At 35.7% G+C, this 22,384-nt stretch overlaps 2 protein-coding genes across 2 annotated transcripts; one reads left to right on the forward strand and one right to left on the reverse strand.

Moving 5' to 3' along the window:
* Positions 1–670: 670 nt before the first annotated feature.
* On the forward strand, positions 671–17,242 carry abhd11 (abhydrolase domain containing 11). Its single transcript, XM_056396836.1, has 6 exons — positions 671–935; positions 2,839–2,974; positions 3,364–3,537; positions 3,774–3,944; positions 4,660–4,841; positions 15,041–17,242. The coding sequence occupies exons 1-6, from the start codon at positions 811–813 to the stop codon at positions 15,174–15,176; spliced, it is 924 nt and encodes a 307-aa protein (XP_056252811.1). The 5' UTR covers positions 671–810; the 3' UTR covers positions 15,177–17,242.
* On the reverse strand, positions 16,913–22,348 carry bicdl2l (bicaudal-D-related protein 2-like). Its single transcript, XM_056396835.1, has 6 exons — positions 21,774–22,348; positions 21,021–21,140; positions 20,775–20,933; positions 20,000–20,085; positions 19,755–19,875; positions 16,913–18,274 (listed from the first exon to the last, which is right to left on the reverse strand). Exons 1-6 carry the CDS (start codon positions 22,323–22,325, stop codon positions 17,921–17,923), a joined length of 1,392 nt encoding a protein of 463 aa, XP_056252810.1. The 5' UTR covers positions 22,326–22,348; the 3' UTR covers positions 16,913–17,920.
* Between the last annotated feature and the right edge of the window lie 36 nt (positions 22,349–22,384).

Raw genomic sequence — 22,384 nt, forward strand, 5'->3', positions numbered from 1 at the left:
CAATAGAGTCCCTTTTAATAAATAGAAACAACTCAAGCAAAGAAGAGTGTGGACTTAATGACCGTAAATTCAGCTCATTGTTACTGTCAACTGGGGGCTTAATCTTAATATAGCCTACACACACCTAAAAATCGATTAGGCGTACTGGTATTTGCAACCACTTAATGACAGCCAGCTCTGTAGGATCAAACAAAATATTTATACTAAATCACCAGCGTTGGAGATTAACTATGAACATTTATTGTACTGTATTTAAGTGCAGTTTTACTTGCACTTTAGTTGATTATTTCCACTTTTTACTTTTGAACTTTTACTCCTCCTTTTTTTCTGCACTACAATTATCTTAGATACAAGATATTGTCAACCAATTGTGATATATTATGATAGGTTAAGACTGTGTAATCTTACTGACATTTTGAATGCAAGGCTGGTACTTGTAGTTCTACAAAAAGGTCTGACTATTTCTTCCACCACTGAAAATCACAGTAAAGATGACTATATTTTATTTTCAAGTGCCTCTTGGTTACAATTGTGTCCAGATATTTACTAGTAGTCAGTGGTGCTCATTAGAAGGTCATTTTACTGAGCCTGAAAAACCGACTTCAGGGAAAAGAACACAAACTAGTCTTGTGCGTCCTACGTCATGACGCATCGTCACCATCAGCTGTTGACAGCTTGAAGCTTCCTCTGGTTCAATCTCGACCTCCGGGACGCTGTGCATGTACACTCACCGAGTCTCCGCTGTCACTGTTGCCGTTTTTAAACTCACATGCTGTTTGGCGACGGCCCGGTAACGGAGCATATGCTGCCATGAGTGCTTTGTGTCGTCTGATCCAGAGAGGACTGCTGGGCGGCCGGCAATCGTGTCGTTTATCCCCCGGACAGCAGCATGTCTGCGGGGTTGCTCCTACGGTCCGGACCGCCAGCTCATCCAGGTATCCCTGCTAGCTTCCCGGCTAACTGATGCCCTCTGTCTGCCTGAGCTGTAGCGTAGTGAGCGGCGCAAGGTTTAAGTGACAGCCAAGTGTTTCTCTTTTAATGCCGCCTGTTATTTAACCGTTGGGAATTTGTCACGGTATCATGACTTTGCATCTGTATTAACCGTTAACTTTACAGAGTTTCCATAAATGACATTCAGACGCCTGGTTAGCAAGACGGTCAACCTGCAGTTGTTACAAAGAGGATTTCATAGAGCGTTATGGGCTCTGTCTTGGTTTATGCAGATAAATTAAGCGATCATAGCTTTGAATAGATGGTTCATGATATGCTATGCTACATATATGCTAAAGTATCAGAATATTAGTAAGTCATGGCCGGATTAACCACATAGTCGGCCACAGGCAAAAAAAATTGTTGTTGGGCCCCTATTTAGCACCATTACACATGACAGTTCACTATTTTTTTAGACACCCAGAAACCAACCAACTGGTACTGAACTGATGAGCTGATCAGACAGTACACTGGTAGACAGGACAATAATTTTGTTCATCAAAATCATCAGTCAATAACGTGCTCAAAATAAGTAAGTATTACATGTAGTGTGGAAAACACTAGAACCATATCCACAAGTCTGAACCAATCGTGAGCAGCTGTTGCAGTGATATTGGGATGCTAAAATGCTTTGCAGGGATCAAAACTATGTATAATTTGTCAAGGTTAAACCATTTTATTAAGCAAAAATGCCAAAAATTCACTGGTACCAGCTTCTCGAATGTGAATATTTGCCAATGTCCCCCTTTTCTATGATTGTAAACCAAAAATTTGTGGGTTTTTGATAGTCGGTCAGTCAAGACTAAGTCACTTGAATATTTTCACTTGAGCTTCAGGGAATAGTGATGGTCGTATTTCATTCATTCATATTGACATTTAATATGCTGAGCAATCAATTGATTATTAGAGAAAATTGATAACTGTAAAATAATTGTCAAACCTGCTGTTAATGAAGGTAAAGGTACAGTTCTTCTATGATTGAATAATATGACCTTGTCTTAAGATTTCTCTGTGTTTTATTATTTGACATACAGACAAAAAACTTAACAACAGATGAGCTCAATATAACCTATGAATATAACAATTAGGGTCTTAAAAGTGGATTTCGACGGTTTCCCTCTACTAGGCCAGGGCCACAAGATGGAGTATGGAGAACCTGCCATAGTTGATATTCCATCTCAGTGGTGCAAATTTCTAACAAATTTCTGATTAATCAGATAATGTAGGCAGAGACGGAGATGAGTTGCTCAACAGAAAATTAATCGACAATTATTTTGATAAATGATTTAATTGTTTCGATTATTTTTCAAGCAAAAATGACATATTTTCTGGTGTCAGCTTCCTAATTTAGAGGATTTGCTTCTTTTCATAGATCACAATAAATTGAATGTCTTTGGGTTGTGGACTGTTGATCAGACAATTAATTATTTGACAGCAGATTGAACTTTTAAGTCACTTATCAACAAATGTGCCAAATATTCTCTCGTTCCAGCTTCTTAAACAAGTGAATTGTCGTTGTTATAAAATATTACTTTAACTTAAAAAAAACAACACATTTTTTCCTGTATGGTTCTCTAATGTTAAACCAGCAGGTGGAAGCAAAACATTTCCAACCAAACATATCACAAATCACTGACTAATGCTGCCACTGCCCTCTTCTCCTTAGATAATTTTTTTCACTGAGAGCTGAAGCAATTCAATCATTGTTGTCACTCCCTGAAATTATCATCAGTTTGCCTGTCTGACTGAGATTTATCACTTTTGCTGTCTGAAGTAGTGACATAATTCTCACCACAAGCGGGGAGATTCAAACTAATCAGTATGGATGTTTTTCTTTTTTCTCCACAGCCCAGTCAGTTTGACCTATGATGTCTTCGATGGGAAAGGAGAGAGCACTCCCCTGGTGTTTCTTCATGGCCTTTTTGGCAGCAAATCTAACTTCCACTCCATAGCGAAGTCCTTGGTGCAGCGCACAGGCCGAAAGGTAATGCAGTGATGAAGACATCACCTCTGTCTGTTGTTACAACAAAAAACACTTCGTCTTTGTGTGTTAGAGTTGGTTCTAAGCAGCCTGACACTGGCCCTCTTACAAAAGCAGGCATGGGAACGTACAATCAACCAGTGTGTTGCCAGTTATTTGATACAAATCCTCTGCACTCTACTGTTGTAATAAAGATAATAGATAATCGGCTCTTTGGCCTACTTGAAGAAACTCATCACCTCTTGTTCACAATACAACCTTTGTTTATGCTGTCACTTTCCTGAGTTGCAGCCAGATAAAAGGATATAGCTGACATAAAAGTTTTTTTGTTTCTGCTCTGTTGCCATTTTACCCCCCATTCCAAGTGTCCTAACTGTCCTTTGACCAGTTAGGTGCTGACTGTAGATGCCCGTAACCATGGCAACAGCCCTCACAGCTCGGTGCTGACCTATGAAGCGATGGCCGGTGATTTGAAACACCTCCTCGCTCAGCTGCGCATCGAGAAGTGCGTCCTCATCGGCCACAGCATGGGAGGGAAAACAGCCATGACAACTGCTCTGTCGCAGGTTAGCAGCTGAGAAATGTCACCATAAATTTATCATGACGCTACAGTCCCCTCGCTGGATGTCACCTCACCTTTCTCGCTGTACATTTCCATCCACTCTGAACTTAATAATCCTCCTCTGGTCTTCATGCTACACCCAGCTCTCCTGTTTCCATTTTGCCATTGGTTTTCCCCACATGACATCATCTTGTTTCTCTCTTTTCCTACCTGTTTACCCCAATCTATCTGTCTCTGTAGCCCGGTTTAGTGGAGAGATTGGTGGTAGTGGACATCAGTCCAGCCCAGACCACCACACGCACCAACTTCCGTTATTACATCCAGGCCATGCAGGAGATGAAGATCTCCAGTGACATTCCACGTTCCACCGCCAGGCGGATGGCTGAGGATCAGCTGCGGAGTTTGGTCAAGGTCAGGACTGTTTTTTTTTTTGGTTTTTTTTATTGCACACTATTCAGTGTTTGAAACGGGATGTGACAGCTCTTCTTCAATAAATTAAACCTGGCATGCAAGTTTCTTTTTTTCACAAAAGCATGTTTGTTTTTCAGGTGTGCAATTATTCTTTCTTGACAAGTAGCTCTAGTTCTTTTTTTGGCCACTTGAGGGCAGCAGAAATAGTCTGCGAACATAACACTGACAAATTATTTCTTAGTAAAGTCGATGTGGCAAACAGTTGCTGATTTACACATCCTCATGTCCTCACATCGAGTCATGTTCTTGTTCCCCTGACGAATGTAAATATTAGCTCTGTTTTTGGTCTCCACCATCTCCTGAGGGAAATATCTGGCTCTTTAGCTGCTAAATTTTCAATTTTGTGTACCAGCTAGTCACTAACTGTGCCTGTTTGCTATTTGATCACTGAAAACAGCTGCCTGCTATGGCAGAAGATGGTGAGAGTGAACCAAAACATTACATTTTCAGGCCATAAAACCAAAGCAATGAGCTGAAAGTTGTGAAACCTGGTGTAAAATCAGATGTCAATTCTCTGTGGGTTACTCACAAAAAGCAATCCACTTCACATGCAAAAAGTCATGTGAACCATTTCAAGTATAAAAACATTGATTATAGCTGTTTTAAAGTCAAACTCTGAACCTGAAATATCATAAACTGTCCTTCCCTCCGTCAGGAGCACTCTGTGCGTCAGTTCCTGCTCACTAACCTGGTGGAGCAGAACGGACACTATGCTTGGAGGGTCAACCTGGAGGCCATCTCAGCACACCTCGATGACATCATGAGTTTCCCCAGCTTTAACACCCGCTATGAGGGACCTACACTGTTTTTGGGTGGAGCTAGTTCTGCTTATATCAGGTATAAAACACCATTGTGCAGGTAGATTTGTTTCAGTATTATTTGTATGAACAGACTGACAATCTGTGCGTTAATGTGTAATGTGTAAATATAAAACACCTTCCACAAATGCAAAAAATAATTTTAGTTTTTCCCAAAAATATCTTGCAAATATAAAACAGATTTGCAAATACACAATCAAATTGCGCAAATTAAAAAAATTATCTGTGAATACATTCAATTCATTTACAAATAAATGAAAAGCATTTGTGAATATCTTCCTAACGTGTACAACTTTTAAACATACATGATGTTTTATGCCTAACTATACTATGATTCTTTTTGACGTTTTTGTGCCTTACTATCCTTTGACATTTTTATGACGTTTTTATACCTTACTATGGTTTGACTTTTCAGCCTTACTTTACTATGACATTTTTATGACATTTTATGCCTTACCAAACTATGACGTGTTTTGACATTTTTATGCATTATTATACTGTGACATGTTTTGACATTTTATACCTTACTATACTATGACATTTTTATGACATTTTATGCCTTACTACACTATGACGTTTTATGCCTTACTATACTATGACGTTTATGTGCCTTACTATACTAAGACATTTTATGCCTTACTATACTATGACGTTTTTATGACATTTTACGCCTTATTATACTATGACATTTTTATTCCTTACTATACTATGACATTTTACGCCTTTTATGCCTTTTACGCCAAGTTTTTATGCCTTACCATACTATGATGTTTTATGGCTTACTTTACTATGACATTTTTCGCCTTACTATACTATGACGTTTTTGTGCCATACTGTAATATGACATTTTATGCCTTTCTATACTATAACATTTTTATGACATTTTATGCCTAACTATACTATGACGTTTTTATGACATTTCATGCCTTACTATGCTATGAGGTTTTTATGACATTTTACACCTTACCAAACTATGAAGTTTTTATGACATTTTACACCTTACTATACTATGACGTTTTTTGACATTTTATGTCTTACCAAACTATGACGTTTTTATGCCTTACTGTACTATGACATTTTATGCCTCAGTATACTACGTATGACGTTTTTATGACATTTTATGCCTTTCCAAACTATGACGTTTTTATGCCTTACTATACTATGACATTTTGTGCTTTACAATAATATGACGTTTTTATGACATTTTATGCCTTTCCAAACTATGATGTTTTTATGCCTTACTATACTATGACATTTTATGCTTTACAAAACTATGACATTTTATTCCTTACTATACTATGACATTTTGTGCTTTACAATAATATGATGTTTTTATGACATTTTATGCCTTACTATACTATGACATTTTATGCCTCACTATACTATGACGTTTTTATGACATTTTATGCCTTGCTATACTATGATGTTTTTATGCCTTACTATACTATGACATTTTATGCCTTACTATACTATGACATTTTTATGACATTTTATGCCTTACCAAACTATGACGTTTTTATGCCTTATTATACTATGACGTTTTTATGACATTTTACGCCTTATTATACTATGATATTTTATGCCTTACTATACTATGATGTTTTTATGACATTTTATACCTCACTATACTATGATGTTTTTATGACATTTCATGCCTTACTATACTATAACATTTTTATGACATTTTATGTCTTACCAAATTATGACGTTTTTATGCCTTATTATACTATGACGTTTTTATGACATTTTACGCCTTATTATACTATGATATTTTATGCCTTACTATACTATGATGTTTTTATGACATTTTATGCCTCACTATACTATGATGTTTTTATGACATTTCATGCCTTACTATACTATAACATTTTTATGACATTTTATGTCTTACCAAATTATGACGTTTTTATGACATTTTACGCCTTATTATACTATGACATTTTTATGCCTTACTATACTATGACGTTTTATGCCTTACTATACTATGACGTTTATGTGCCTTACTATACTAAGACATTTTATGCCTTACTATACTATGACGTTTTTATGACATTTTACGCCTTATTATACTATGACATTTTTATTCCTTACTATACTATGACATTTTACGCCTTTTATGCCTTTTACGCCAAGTTTTTATGCCTTACCAAACTATGACGATTTATGCCTTACTATACTATGACATTTTATGCTTTACAATAATATGACGTTTTTATGACAGTTTATGCCTTACTATACTATGATGTTTTATGCCTTACTTTACTATGACATTTTTCGCCTTACTATACTATGACGTTTTTGTGCCATACTGTAATATGACATTTTATGCCTTTCTATACTATAACATTTTTATGACATTTTATGCCTAATTATACTATGACATTTTTATGACATTTTATGTCTTGCTACACTATGACATTTTTATGGTGTTTTATGCCTAACTATACTATGACGTTTTTATGACATTTTATGCCTAACTATACTATGACGTTTTTATGACATTTCATGCCTTACTATGCTATGAGGTTTTTATGACATTTTACACCTTACAAAACTATGAAGTTTTTATGACATTTTACACCTTACTATACTATGACGTTTTTTGACATTTTATGTCTTACCAAACTATGACGTTTTTATGCCTTACTGTACTATGACATTTTATGCCTCAGTATACTACGTATGACGTTTTTATGACATTTTATGCCTTTCCAAACTATGACGTTTTTATGCCTTACTATACTATGACATTTCATGCCTTACTATACTATGATGTTTTTATGACATTTTACGCCTTATTATACTATGACATTTTTATGCCTTACTATACTATGACATTTCATGCCTTACTATACTATGACATTTTTATGACATTTTATGCCTTACTATACTATGACGTTTTTATGACCTTTTACGCCTTATTATACTATGACATTTTTATGCCTTACTATACTATAACATTTCATGCCTTACTATACTATGACATTTTTATGACATTTTATGCCTTATTATACTATGATGTTTTATGCCTTACTATACTATGATGTTTTTATGACATTTTATGCCTCACTATACTATGATGTTTTTATGACATTTCATGCCTTACTATACTATAACATTTTTATGACATTTTATGTCTTACCAAATTATGACGTTTGTATGACATTTTACGCCTTATTATACTATGACATTTTTATGCCTTACTATACTATGACATTTCATGCCTTACTATACTATGACGTTTTTATGACATTTTACGCCTTACTATACTATGACGTTTTTATGACATTTTACGCCTTATTATACTATGACATTTTTATGCCTTACTATACTATAACATTTTACGCCTTACTATACTATGACGTTTTTATGACATTTTACGCCTTATTATACTATGACATTGTTATGCCTTACTATACTATGACGTTTCATGCCTTACTATACTATGAAGTTTTTATGACATTTTACACCTTACTATACTATGACATTTTTATGCCTTACTTTACTTTGACATTTTTATGCCTTACTATACTATGATGTTTTTATGACATTTTATGCCTCACTATACTATGATGTTTTTATGACATTTCATGCCTTACTATACTATGACGTTTTTATGACATTTTATGTCTTACCAAATTATGACGTTTTCATGCCTTACTATACTATGACATTTCATGCCTTACTATACTATGACGTTTTTATGACATTTTACGCCTTACTATACTATGACGTTTTTATGACATTTTATGTCTTACCAAATTATGACGTTTTCATGCCTTACTATACTATGACGTTTTTATGACATCTTACGCCTTACTATACTATGACGTTTTTATGACATTTTACGCCTTACTATACGATGACGTTTTTATGACATTTTATGCCTTATTATACTATGACATTTTTATGACATTTCACGCCTTACCAAATTATGACGTTTTTATGCCTCACGATACTATGACGTTTTTATGACATTTTACGCCTTATTATACTATGACATTTTTATGCCTTACTATACTATGACGTTTTTATGACATTTTACGCCTTATTATACTATGACATTTTTATGCCTTACTATACTATGACGTTTTGATGACATTTCACGCCTTACCAAATTATGACGTTTTTATGCCTCACGATACTATGACGTTTGTATGACATTTTACGCCTTATTATACTATGACATTTTTATGCCTTACTATACTATGACGTTTTTATGACATTTTACGCCTTATTATACTATGACATTTTTATGCCTTACTATACTATGACGTTTTGATGACATTTTACGCCACACTATACTATGTTTTTATGACATTTCATGCCTTACTATACTATGACGTTTTTATGACATTTTATGTCTTACCAAATTATTACGTTTTTATGCCTTACTATACTATGTCATTTTACGCCTTATTATACTATGATGTTTTTATGACATTTCATGCCCTACTATACTATGACATTTTATGCCTTACTATACTATGATGTTTTTATGACATTTTACGCCTTACTATACTATGACGTTTTTATGACATTTTACACCTTATTATACTATGACATTTTTATGCCTTACTATACTATGACATTTTACGCCTTATTATACTATGATGTTTTTATGACATTTCATGCCCTACTATACTATGACATTTTATGCTTTACTATACTATGATGTTTTTATGACATTTTTATGCCTTACTATACTATGATGTTTTGATGACATTTTACGCCACACTATACTATGTTTTTATGACATTTCATGCCTTACTATACTATGACGTTTTTATGACATTTTATGTCTTACCAAATTATTACGTTTTTATGCCTTACTATACTATGACATTTCATGCCTTACTATACTATGACGTTTTTATGACATTTTACGCCTTATTATACTATGACATTTTTATGCCTTACTATACTATGACGTTTTTATGACATTTTACGCCTTATTATACTATGACATTTTTATGCCTTACTATACTATGACGTTTTTATGACATTTTACGCCTTATTATACTATGACATTTTTATGCCTTACTATACTATGACATTTCATGCCTTACTATACTATGACGTTTTTATGACATTTTACGCCTTATTATACTATGACATTTTTATGCCTTACTATAATATGACATTTTACGCCTTATTATACTATGATGTTTTTATGACATTTCATGCCCTACTATACTATGACATTTTATGCCTTACTATACTATGATGTTTTTATGACATTTTATGCCTTACTATACTATGACATTTTTATGACATTTTACGCCTTACTATACTATGACATTTTTATGCCTTACTATACTATGACATTTCATGCCTTACTATACTATGACGTTTTTATGACATTTTACGCCTTATTATACTATGACAGTTTTATGCCTTACTATACTATGACATTTTACGCCTTATTATACTATGATGTTTTTATGACATTTTTATGCCTTACTATACTATGACATTTTACGCCTTATTATACTATGATGTTTTTATGACATTTCATGCCTTACTATACTATGACGTTTTTATGACATTTTACGCCTTACTATACTATGACGTTCTTTTAATGACATTTTACACCTTATTATACTATGACATTTTTATGCCTTACTATACTATGACATTTCATGCCTTACTATACTATGACGTTTTTATGACATTTTACGCCTTATTATACTATGACATTTTTATGCCTTACTATACTATGTTATTTTACGCCTTATTATACTATGATGTTTTTATGACATTTCATGCCCTACTATACTATGACATTTTATGCCTTACTATACTATGATGTTTTTATGACATTTTATGCCTTACTATACTATGACGTTTTTATGACATTTTACAGCTTATTATACTATGACATTTTTATGCCTTACTATACTATGACATTTCATGCCTTACTATACTATGACGTTTTTATGACATTTTACGCCTTATTATACTATGACATTTTTATGCCTTACTATACTATGACATTTTACGCCTTATTATACTATGATGTTTTTATGACATTTCATGCCTTACTATACTATGACATTTTATGCCTTACTATACTATGATGTTTTTATGACATTTTATGCCTTAATATACTATGACATTTTTATGACATTTTACGCCTTATTATACTATGACATTTTTATGCCTTACTATACTATGACATTTCATGCCTTACTATACTATGACGTTTTTATGACATTTTACGCCTTATTATACTATGACATTTTTATGCCTTACTATACTATGACATTTTACGCCTTACTATACTATGACGTTTTTTTAATGACATTTTACACCTTATTATACTATGACATTTTTATGCCTTACTATACTATGACATTTCATGCCTTACTATACTATGACGTTTTTATGACATTTTACGCCTTATTATACTATGACATTTTTATGCCTTACTATACTATGACATTTTACGCCTTATTATACTATGATGTTTTTATGACATTTCATGCCCTACTATACTATGACATTTTATGCCTTACTATACTATGATGTTTTTATGACATTTTTATGCCTTACTATACTATGATGTTTTGATGACATTTTACGCCACACTATACTATGTTTTTATGACATTTCATGCCTTACTATACTATGACGTTTTTATGACATTTTATGTCTTACCAAATTATTACGTTTTTATGCCTTACTATACTATGACATTTCATGCCTTACTATACTATGACGTTTTTATGACATTTTACGCCTTATTATACTATGACATTTTTATGCCTTACTATACTATGACGTTTTTATGACATTTTACGCCTTATTATACTATGACATTTTTATGCCTTACTATACTATGACGTTTTTATGACATTTTACGCCTTATTATACTATGACATTTTTATGTCTTACTATACTATGACATTTCATGCCTTACTATACTATGACGTTTTTATGACATTTTACGCCTTATTATACTATGATGTTTTTATGACATTTCATGCCCTACTATACTATGACATTTTATGCCTTACTATACTATGATGTTTTTATGACATTTTACGCCTTACTATACTCTGACATTTTTATGACATTTTACGCCTTACTATACTATGACGTTTTTTTAATGACATTTTACACCTTATTATACTATGACATTTTTATGCCTTACTATACTATGACATTTCATGCCTTACTATACTATGACGTTTTTATGACATTTTACGCCTTATTATACTATGACAGTTTTATGCCTTACTATACTATGACATTTTACGCCTTATTATACTATGATGTTTTTATGACATTTCATGCCTTACTATACTATGACATTTTATGCCTTACTATACTATGATGTTTTTATGACATTTTATGTCTTACTATACTATGACTTCATGACTTTATATACTATGATTTTTTTATGACTTTTTATGCCCTACTATACTGACATTTTATGGCTTGCTATACTATGACGTGTTTTGACGTTTTTATGCCTTAATATACTATGACATTTTTATGACATTTTATGCCTTACTATACTATGACATTTTATGCCTTACTATACTATGACATTTCATGCCTTACTATACTATGACGTTTTTATGACATTTTACGCCTTACTATACTATGACGTTCTTTTAATGACATTTTACACCTTATTATACTATGACATTTTTATGCCTTACTATACTATGTCATTTTACGCCTTATTATACTATGATGTTTTTATGACATTTCATGCCCTACTATACTATGACATTTTATGCCTTACTATACTATGATGTTTTTATGACATTTTATGCCTTACTATACTATGACGTTTTTTATGACATTTTACAGCTTATTATACTATGACATTTTATGCCTTACTATACTATGACATTTCATGCCTTACTATACTATGACGTTTTTTATGACATTTTACGCCTTATTATACTATGACATTTTATGCCCTACTATACTATGACATTTTACGCCTTATTATACTATGATGTTTTTATGACATTTCATGCCTTACTATACTATGACATTTTATGCCTTACTATACTATGATGTTTTTATGCCATTTTATGCCTTAATATACTATGACATTTTTATGACATTTTACGCCTTATTATACTATGACATTTTATGCCTTACTATACTATGACATTTCATGCCTTACTATACTATGACGTTTTTTATGACATTTTACGCCTTATTATACTATGACATTTTTATGCCTTACTATACTATGACATTTTACGCCTTACTATACTATGACGTTTTTTTAATGACATTTTACACCTTATTATACTATGACATTTTTATGCCTTACTATACTATGACATTTCATGCCTTTCTATACTATGACGTTTTTATGACATTTTACTCCTTATTAAACTATGATGTTTTTGACATTTTATGCCTTACTTCACTATGACATTTTTCGCCTTATTATACTATGACGTTTTTTGTCTTTTTTTATGCCTTACTATAATATAATGTTTTATGCCCTACCAAACTATGACATTTTCATGACGTTTTAAGCCTTACTACACTGTAACGTTTTATTTATTAGTATACTTTGACGTTTTCATGCCTTACGATACTATGACTTTTTTACACCTTACTATACTATGACTTCATGACTTCCTATACTATGACATTTTATGCCTTACTTGCCTTTTATGCCTTCTATGACTTTATGACTTAATATATTATGACTGTCAAGTAACTTCACTACTTGAAAGGGATTGGTCCATCCACCCAGATTTAACTGGATTTTACTCAATGATAACACATTTCTTTCATTTGTTGCTTTTATTTTGGATGATTCAACAGTCTCAGATACATTCTCTGGTCATTTATTATCATCAGGTGAAAAACCTTAAAAATACAAAACAGAAAAAGAGAAAACATATACATTCATATATAAGCAACGAATGATCACATAATCCGTTCCTTCAAATTATTTGTAAATAATTCAGCACAATGTTTTACGTTAGACATAAAGCATTTTTACAAAGCATTATATAATCTATAGGTATTTTAAACAACCCACTTATTTTTCAAACAACCGTTTTAATATCAGTTATTTCACAATTTCTTTGGACTAAAAAAAATGATTAACCAAGGTGATTTTTAAGTCATATCAATCATTATTTTTTCAACATCAACATAACAATAATAATAATAATCGTCCTCGTCGTCATAAACATTCAAGGAACCCAGACAGACACCGGACATTTCGCTCTAACAAGCCGACCACAGCATGAGGCTGAAACTACCTGGTGCAGCAGGTAGGATCAGTTTTGGCAGTACTATGACTTTTTATGCCCTACTATACTGACATTTTATGGCTTGCTATACTATGACGTGTTTTGACGTTTTTTATGCCTTAATATACTATGACTTCATGACTTTATATACTATGATTTTTTTATGACTTTTTATGCCTTACTATACTACGTCTGTTTTATGGGGCAGCACAGTGATGCAGTGGTTATAACTGTCATCCCACAGTGAGAAGGGTCTGAGTTCGAACCCCGGGCCTAGGGCCTTTCTGTGTGGAGTTTGTATGTTCTTCCTCTCCCTGCGTGGATCCTCGGCTTCCTCTCGCAATCCAAAGACGAGCATATTAGGTTAATTAGCAACTTTAATGCCTTACTAAACTACGATATTTTTATGCCTTACTATACTATGGTGGCATTAAACAGGTGACAGCACTGGAAATTCATTGGCTGTCAAGGCAATCGTATGTCTGTCTTCAGAAAACAATGAAGTGAACGTCGATCACAGGAGTCAGCAACTTCAATGCAAAACAATATGATACAGTATTAGACAGAACCCCCAGAGGGAAAAAGAAAATAAATTAAGTGATAAAATTAAGTAATAATAAAGTGTGTTAAAAAAGAAATAGATACATAAAATGAATTACATGAAACTTACAAGAGTAGGAAGAAAGAAAACAATAAATGGAATAAAATACAATAAAATAAAAAAAAATTTTTTATTTTAGTTTAAAAAAAAAAACAAAAAAACAATGGGCCAACCCATGAAGAATGGTTTGAATACATATGGAATAAATGGTAAATACAAATGACCATAAATTTACCATTTACGTAGATACAATAATCAATCAGATGTAATCAACGTTTTTTATATTTATCGTTACTGTTCTTCTTCCTTTCCACCTCTTTTTTTACCTGATATTCTCTTTCCTCCTTCTCCATGTCTTCATGCCTGATCCAGCTCTGACGATTACCCAGAAATCCAGAGGCTTTTCCCTGTTGCTGACATCCAGTACATCCCAGACGCGAGCCACTGGATCCACGCAGACAAACCCTTAGATTTCATCAGCTCCATCATCTCCTTCCTTCAGTCGTAGCTGCCCCCCGTCTACACCTCAGAACTTTTTTTAATGCTCAGCGCCTCTGAGCGTCCGCTCGCCGAAAACCAAGGTGAGAATTCAGCAGCTTCAGCAAGAGCGAGTGGAGTCATTAAAGATGCTAATATTTGCAAACACTGGACCAAACTCGCCCTTTTACAGCAGTCAGTTCTTACCTTTTAACAGTGTCAAATGTAGTGTAGTGTAGTGTAGCGTAGGCTTTCTTTTGTTTAGTCTCTCTGCCAGACAGGTAGTGTTACTAGATTGGCTGGTTTCTAGATGTGTTTTCATTGGTTTTTAGATCAGTAGGTAACAATGAAAATATCTGGAATTTAACATAATGGGGCTGTTTTGGAGGTGATATACTAATCCAAAGAAACTCTCATTTGCACAGTGCTTTCTTCATGTCAATACATTTATGCCAGTATGATAGAAAAGTGGATTTAGGCCATGTACAATCTGGGACCGCAAAAATGGACCAGCAGTAAGATAGTTTTGACATCACTGGAATGAAACACATACTGTATATCTGAGAAGCTCTTCGTGAAGAGAAGGGAAGAATGTGCAAAGCAAAAATAGTTTCTTTGCCCGGGGGGGCGGTTATCGGGTTATCGTGGTGTCATGTGTCAGGAGGCTTTCGCTCTGTAAAGAGGCTGTAATATAGACTTAACGTGTACAGATGGTTTGTTGTAGAAATTTGATAATAGAGATATATTCAGTATTTTGTTTTGGTTTTAATTCTCCCTCATCTTCTCCTCTGTGTATCTGCTGAATGGCAGAGATGAGGATTTCACAGGTCTCTTACTCTGTCACTACTCGAGCTCATCAGGAGCACTGGTTATATTTTTATTCCAACATAATCATCGATGAAAACCAATCTGAAACGCTCAAAGTGCAGTATTGTCACAATCTGTTCCCTGAAATCTCAGGTTACAACTGGACATGCTAGTCATTCTACTCCTCTACTCTTCTTCTGTCTGTCTGGCAATAAGCCGTGGTAACGTCGTCGTGTCTTTGTATGTGCTCAGTCCAATCTGTGTTTTGATGAAACATGTTTTACTGATTTATTATCTTTATCTCACTTATCTTTACAACTAAGGCGCAAGACTCGATGGGTATTCTCACAAATATATGCTGCAACAATGTACCTTGTTATCTGATCGTGATAGTGTTAATGTCATTTCTGTTTCCATGGGTTTGAACAGTACAGTCCAGTAGTGAAACTGCCATCTGTATGAATAAGCAGGGTGTTGTAAATTTGTATGTGCCTCTTTTGTCAAGAGCTCCTTTTCCATTTCTGTAAAACTTGATTAAAAAAAAAAAGGAACATTTTATTCTACAACAATAACTAACAGACTTTAGATTGGCAGCTGGGTTGCCAGTTATGTGTGAATTTTCTCACAAGAAAGCTTAACACATGGGGGTGAGTCCCTTCATGAGACCAGATGTTTACTACAATCAGTGTTTTGTGTTTGTTTGATGTGAATATGGAAGTCTGAAAGGCTTTAAATTATCAGAATTAAGTTGAGTCAAACTCTTATTTAATTTGTTTATAAAGCCTCAGTCAGTGGAGAGGCACCCCTTCGCCCTCCTCTACCACAGCACAGATGTGTCATGTAGCACAATATGAATAGATTGTGGGGGTGTGTGTGGGGGGGGGTTGCTGACATTTGAATGCAGGTCCTGTTTCAGCTTCTATGGTGTTACAGTGGGACACAAACACGTCAAAAGGGAGCTCTGTGTTAACGATATAGAAAAGTGAATTTATTCAGTGACATTGTAAAGCGGTTTGGAGACTGTAATCATCTGTTCAGGATTGTATATTGTTTCTCTGTGAGCATGCCTTTTCTCTTGTCATCGGGTGTGACTTTGCTGTGCTATATACGTCTCAGTTTGTTCCCACATTGGTGGCGCTTATTCGAAATAATGGCATATATATATATATATATACATATATATATATATATATATAAACATTTTAAATGTGTGCAAGCCCATATAGGAGTGGATTATATATTATTGAAAATGTACAAACTGATATTATACAATAAAATAGCAAAAATCTGCAGTGTTTTTTTTCTTTTGAATCTTGAAAATGCAACAAACAAAAGTGGAGAAAATGAAGGATCAGAGGTGACGTGACAGTGTCTCACAATGTCTAAATATCATGTATTTACAACATGACAACAGTAACAATGTTCAGGAAATTAAATGTGAAGCATTAAGTGTAAATATATAAATTACATGAGTCAAAGATCCAAGACATGTTGCTTGCTGTAATAATTTGTGTTTGACAGTTTGTCCTCAGAAAGTTCAATTACCTCGTCAAAAATTCTTAAAATGACGTCAAAATCCAGAATCTATGAATATGCAAATATTGTTCATTTCAAAAGTGTAACCGCTGGACACAAGCTGTCTCCTACTTGGATGAAAGCTCCACTCTGTGTTTATGTATGTTTTGCACTGGAAGTTTCATGTTTCCACATCACACATAACCCTGCCTCTAACCTAGTGGTGTCATCACTAAAACCTGCTCGTATGTGCAACGTCTTCAACTCAGATTCAAAGTGAGCACAGAAAAACTTCCCCTCCCTTCAGCAGATGAATTTGAAAACAGCCTTCTAGTATCAAACTGCAGCATTTGGCACAGTAAGCAGAAGACATTAGATTGGAGGGAGACTAAATTGTTACACAGGAGAGATGAGTATCAGATTGAATGTACTTAGTGCAAAGTTATCACTGCTTCAATCAAGTGATACGACCTGGAAGCCGCTGTCATCCCTATTATACTCTGAATCCTGCCCCACTGCATCTTCTCCTTGACGACTGCTCTTGCCCAGCTTCAACTTGTCCCTCCAGTTGCGTTGGGTGCTGGTAGAAGGAGACGTGCTGGGAGCAGAAACCGCAGCTCTGGAGATGAAGATTTGGCTTGAGTTGGTGGTGGGAGGGGCGGGAGCAGACAAAGGGAAATTGGATGGCCGCTGGACGGGCGGTCGATTGTTTCTCCTCAGGATGCCCAGGCGGGAGGGCTTCTTCTGGGCCTGCTCCGCCTCCTGCTGGATCCTAACCTGCTGTTGGAGCATCAGCTGAACGTCCTCCTGTGGCAAGTCAAGGAAAACAAACAGGATGTCAGAGAGGGTGTAAGTTGGGTCAGAAAAGGAGGAGAGTAGTGTATTTTTCCTTTTCACTGAAGGGAGGGAAGACTGACTTTTTTTGGGAGGATTGTTTAAAAACAAGGATTAAACTGTCACACATGATGGGTTTAGTGTGTTTAGTGGGTCATAAAACTGTAGAGGAAACCTGTCAGTGTTTGCAGGCTTCATTTTTCAACTCACTCAAAGGACCAATCTGTCAGTTATGAGAAACTAATTAGACGGGTATTGATAAATTATGGATAATAGTGATTAGATGTAATCAATTTAGTCTTCATCATCACTAAAGTTTAAAAAGTTGGCCTTTATTATAATTAAAATGTATTTTATTTAATCCCTCTTTATTCTAAAATAGAGAGTGGCTGGATTATTCGTAGTTTTATGTTTGCCATAAATTTAGAAATGACTAATTCCACTTCTTGGTGTGTTTGGTAACTATTGTGAAAATTATTATACCACTGATATATTCGGGTTTATATTAGATTATATAATCTCAAATCCTTTATCCTTTCAAAACTGTATGGCTAAAGGACTGTAAATGGTATAACGTACCAAGAGGAGGGTCTATAAACTGGAAATAAATGATTACAGCAAAGACAATATTAAGAAAAATGCAGCACATGAGGGAAATATACATAATAGAATCTCACTTTAATATTTCTGAACACAAGTAGTAGGATGTGGGTTGAGTTTGATATTATTTTATAAGATGTGTTTTCAGATCAGTCCAGTATCCACCTTTCCCCAACAGCAGTAACGCAGAAAAAATATTTAAGATTACCACCATAAAACAGAAGGATTTGTTTCCACAAATATCTCAAAATCTGAATATTTTTTGTCAATTACAAAAAGATCTGTGAGGCTTACATTTATACAGCAAACCTGGATACTAAAAATAATAGTTCTTTCTCTACAGCAGTTTAGGTGAAATCAGTTTAGGACTGCAGCAGCTGCTCTCACCAGTAAACCTGTGAAGTGCAGTGTAGTTTCAGCTTAACGCTGCCGGGAGCCGGTTATCACCAGATGAACACGTGGGCCTGAAGCCAAGACACAGTAGCAGGAGACCAGCTGGTACTACCTATATACACTGTATGTGCTGAACAGTGTGTGTGAATATTAACTGTAGTTTGTGTGTGTTTTACGGCTGAACACATTCTGGCTCCTGAGAGTAACATGTACTTAACGGTAATTAGGTGTGTGTGTGTGTGTGTGTTTTTCGTGTGTGGGTGTCCTACTTTTCTAGATTTCACTGGCTGAGTCCCTTATGTTCACATTTTCCCACCATCTCTAGTTTGCTCAGTGTGACACCATGATGTTTTCATGAGGGACTTTAGTTCCGCATTTATCCAGAGGGAACACCTCTCCCTTTTCAGCTGATTCACTTTTTGTTTTTTATCTCTGTTAAAGATTAAACTCTCAGGTTTACCTTCCAGGCTTCGAGCTCCAGCGACATCTCCAGACGTTTCTGTACGGCCTCCAGCAGCTGGTTGTTCAGCGTCATCATGTCTGTCTTGCTCCTCAGCAGCTCGTCCTCCATCGCCTTCTTCCTGCACAGCGGAGCAGAAAGAATGACACATTCCTCGGTATAAGTCATGTCCTCCAACTTCCTTTTTTTCCTTAAATCTTGATTCATGTCTTACTTGGAGGAGGTGAGTGTCACTGTGTACTCACTTCTCTATTGCCTCATCTCTGTCCCGCAGAGCCTGCTGCAGGATAGCAATGTCCTCTGCTCCTCTGCCTTGTCCAGATTTGAACTCCTGAATGGACGGCAAGCAGAGGAGGCCGGTTATGTTTATTTTCTCGTTTAACTTCACTGACTTCACTCTTTCTTATCTGTCATTGTTCCAGGATTCAAATCTAATCCCTCTGTCATTCACACACGTCAGGACTTTTTCTAAACTCCTGCCTGACATACAGTAAATACCAGACAGACTCAGGTGCCTGATACAGTCACTTGGGAACCTGTCAGACAACATAGCTTAGCTTGAACACCTGGGTGGAGAAATTAAGGGGTCGTTTCAAGGAAACGATGAGGAAGATGCTTCATCACAAGATGCCTCTCACACAAGCATTAACATCTACACACAGGCCTCAAGTCTTATTTTTAAGCTTGTTATATTTAACTTCCTCGCTGACAGTATAAATCCTTGCTGCGATGCCAAAAGTATATTAATGATTCTTTTATAATTTGAAAGCAGTAGTTGAAATAATCTTGAAATAAGGCAGCTACTTGTATGAAGTAATATAATCAGATTTTGAATAGAAATTGATCATTAAAACTCATCTAAATAATTTGCGACCTTTGTCACCTGCCAGCGTTTGGTTCCACGAGTATGTGCAAAGCAAACATTCTTCCGAGTAACATGCCCATTAAAATCAATTCAAACTGAGATTGTAAGTAAACTGTTAGGAGCTTTATGTGAGTACATGTGGGTGTTGCCTTCACCTGTTTGGTGTTGCTAATTGCCAGTTTGCGGGCCACGCTCTGCAGCTGGGCCAGGGCGGCGTCCAGACAGTTTTCCCCCGGAGAGGGTTCAGGTGTGCTGGACTCGGGCTCTGTCAGCGGGTGCAGCAGCCGCAGAACGGACAGGACCTCCTCTGTGACCTGGGATAGAAATGAATAAAGTAAGTAAAAAAAAAATCAGAATGATCCAGCAGAGCTCTGTGTAGTGGCGCCGTGTGTGACCTTTACCCTCTCTCTGTGCTGGCTCCAGCCCGGCCCATCTCTGCTCTCCTGCAGTTTGTCCACCTGGGCCTTGAGCCTGATGCTTCGTCTGCGAGACAGCTCCACTTCTCTGCGCACTTCATTAAGCTGCACACAATAAATGTAACATCAGTACATTTCAACAAGGTACACCATCACTTTGCTGTGCAAATAATAGCAGGCCCACACACACACAGAAAGCACTACCTCATGACATTTTACACAATGTAAACAGAAACTGTTAATCTAGATTCCTGGTCGTCCAGTCGTACTGGCTGAGGTGTTGTTCAGCACACAAACATAAACACTGCAAATACGCACAAAATGAAAACATTCATAGACACACACTCAAAATCACACAAAGAAACCTGAGAAGTGAAAGCTTTTAACATAAATTGTGAGGCACTAAACATTTTCCACTTTGTACTCGTCATTACAAATCAAGCTCTGTCAACACGGTGATAATGTGTCATCAAAACCATAAAGGATGTTCACTGCAAACTGAGGCTTACTGGACATGACATGTCCTTTATGTTGAGGAACAAGATTTATTCAACTTTGCATTTTTAACTTTAAGCCTGAAATAATTCTGACTGACAGTTGAGACCGTCTCCTCCCTGTATAACAGGTTCTGTTGCTGTTTGACGAGCCCGTTTCTAGCAGAATAGATCTAAATTACGCTGAACAAAGATTCTCTCTCATGCTAAACACACACAGACATTAAACAGACTGTTATCCCACCGTGTCAGAGACATGTCCCAGTGTCCTGCGTCTGCTGAGCGGCCTGCCATTCTTCAGCAGGTCTGGTAAAGTCCCGTTAATGTAGCTCCTCTGGAGAGATTTCCCATCTTCACTGGCCAAACAGACAGAAACTGACTCCTCTGAGTTCAGCTCACCTCCATTGTCTTTCTCCTCGGAGTGTGAGGAGCCACTGTCCTCGTCAGCCAGCTCCTCTTCACTGCCACATTTTAAGTTCATCTCAGTGATGAGGATTGAGTTGCTAATGGAAAGCAGATCAGCACAGTTTCCTTCTTTAAAGCCATCACAGACGAAATCCTCCTGCTCTGCCTCGTCTTCAGGTTCCTCAGGATCATCCGGCTCTGCTGAGGTCACATAGACTCTTGGTTCTGGTTCTGCTGGGAGAACCGTTGGTCGGTAAGATGAGGAGCGGCTTCTGAGGGAGCCCAGCTGTTTGTCCTCCATTCGGTTCAGGGAGGAGTAGAGCTGTTCACTGGTGGTGCATCGAGGTCTCAGGCTCTCGTTGAGCAGCGAGAAAGGCTGAGAGTAGTTCATGATCTTTGTCGAAGTCACAGGGAGAAATAAATCACCTGTAGATACTGGAAGCCTGTGTA

The sequence above is a fragment of the Seriola aureovittata genome, chromosome 15 (assembly GCF_021018895.1).
Source record: "Seriola aureovittata isolate HTS-2021-v1 ecotype China chromosome 15, ASM2101889v1, whole genome shotgun sequence".
NCBI classification, from domain to species: domain Eukaryota; kingdom Metazoa; phylum Chordata; class Actinopteri; order Carangiformes; family Carangidae; genus Seriola; species Seriola aureovittata.

Excerpts from the sequence above, each read along its gene's own strand:
- bicdl2l (XM_056396835.1), bottom strand. The coding sequence starts at position 22,325 with ATGAACTACTCTCAGCCTTTCTCGCTGCTCAACGAGAGCCTGAGACCT. Across the intron at positions 20,934-21,020 it reads GGAGCCAGCACAGAGAGAGG|GTCACAGAGGAGGTCCTGTC; the intron begins GTAAAGGTCACA and ends TTTCTATCCCAG. Across the intron at positions 20,086-20,774 it reads CAATTAGCAACACCAAACAG|GAGTTCAAATCTGGACAAGG; the intron begins GTGAAGGCAACA and ends CCGTCCATTCAG.
- abhd11 (XM_056396836.1), top strand. The coding sequence starts at position 811 with ATGAGTGCTTTGTGTCGTCTGATCCAGAGAGGACTGCTGGGCGGCCGG. Across the intron at positions 936-2,838 it reads CGGACCGCCAGCTCATCCAG|CCCAGTCAGTTTGACCTATG; the intron begins GTATCCCTGCTA and ends TTTTCTCCACAG. Across the intron at positions 4,842-15,040 it reads GCTAGTTCTGCTTATATCAG|CTCTGACGATTACCCAGAAA; the intron begins GTATAAAACACC and ends TGCCTGATCCAG.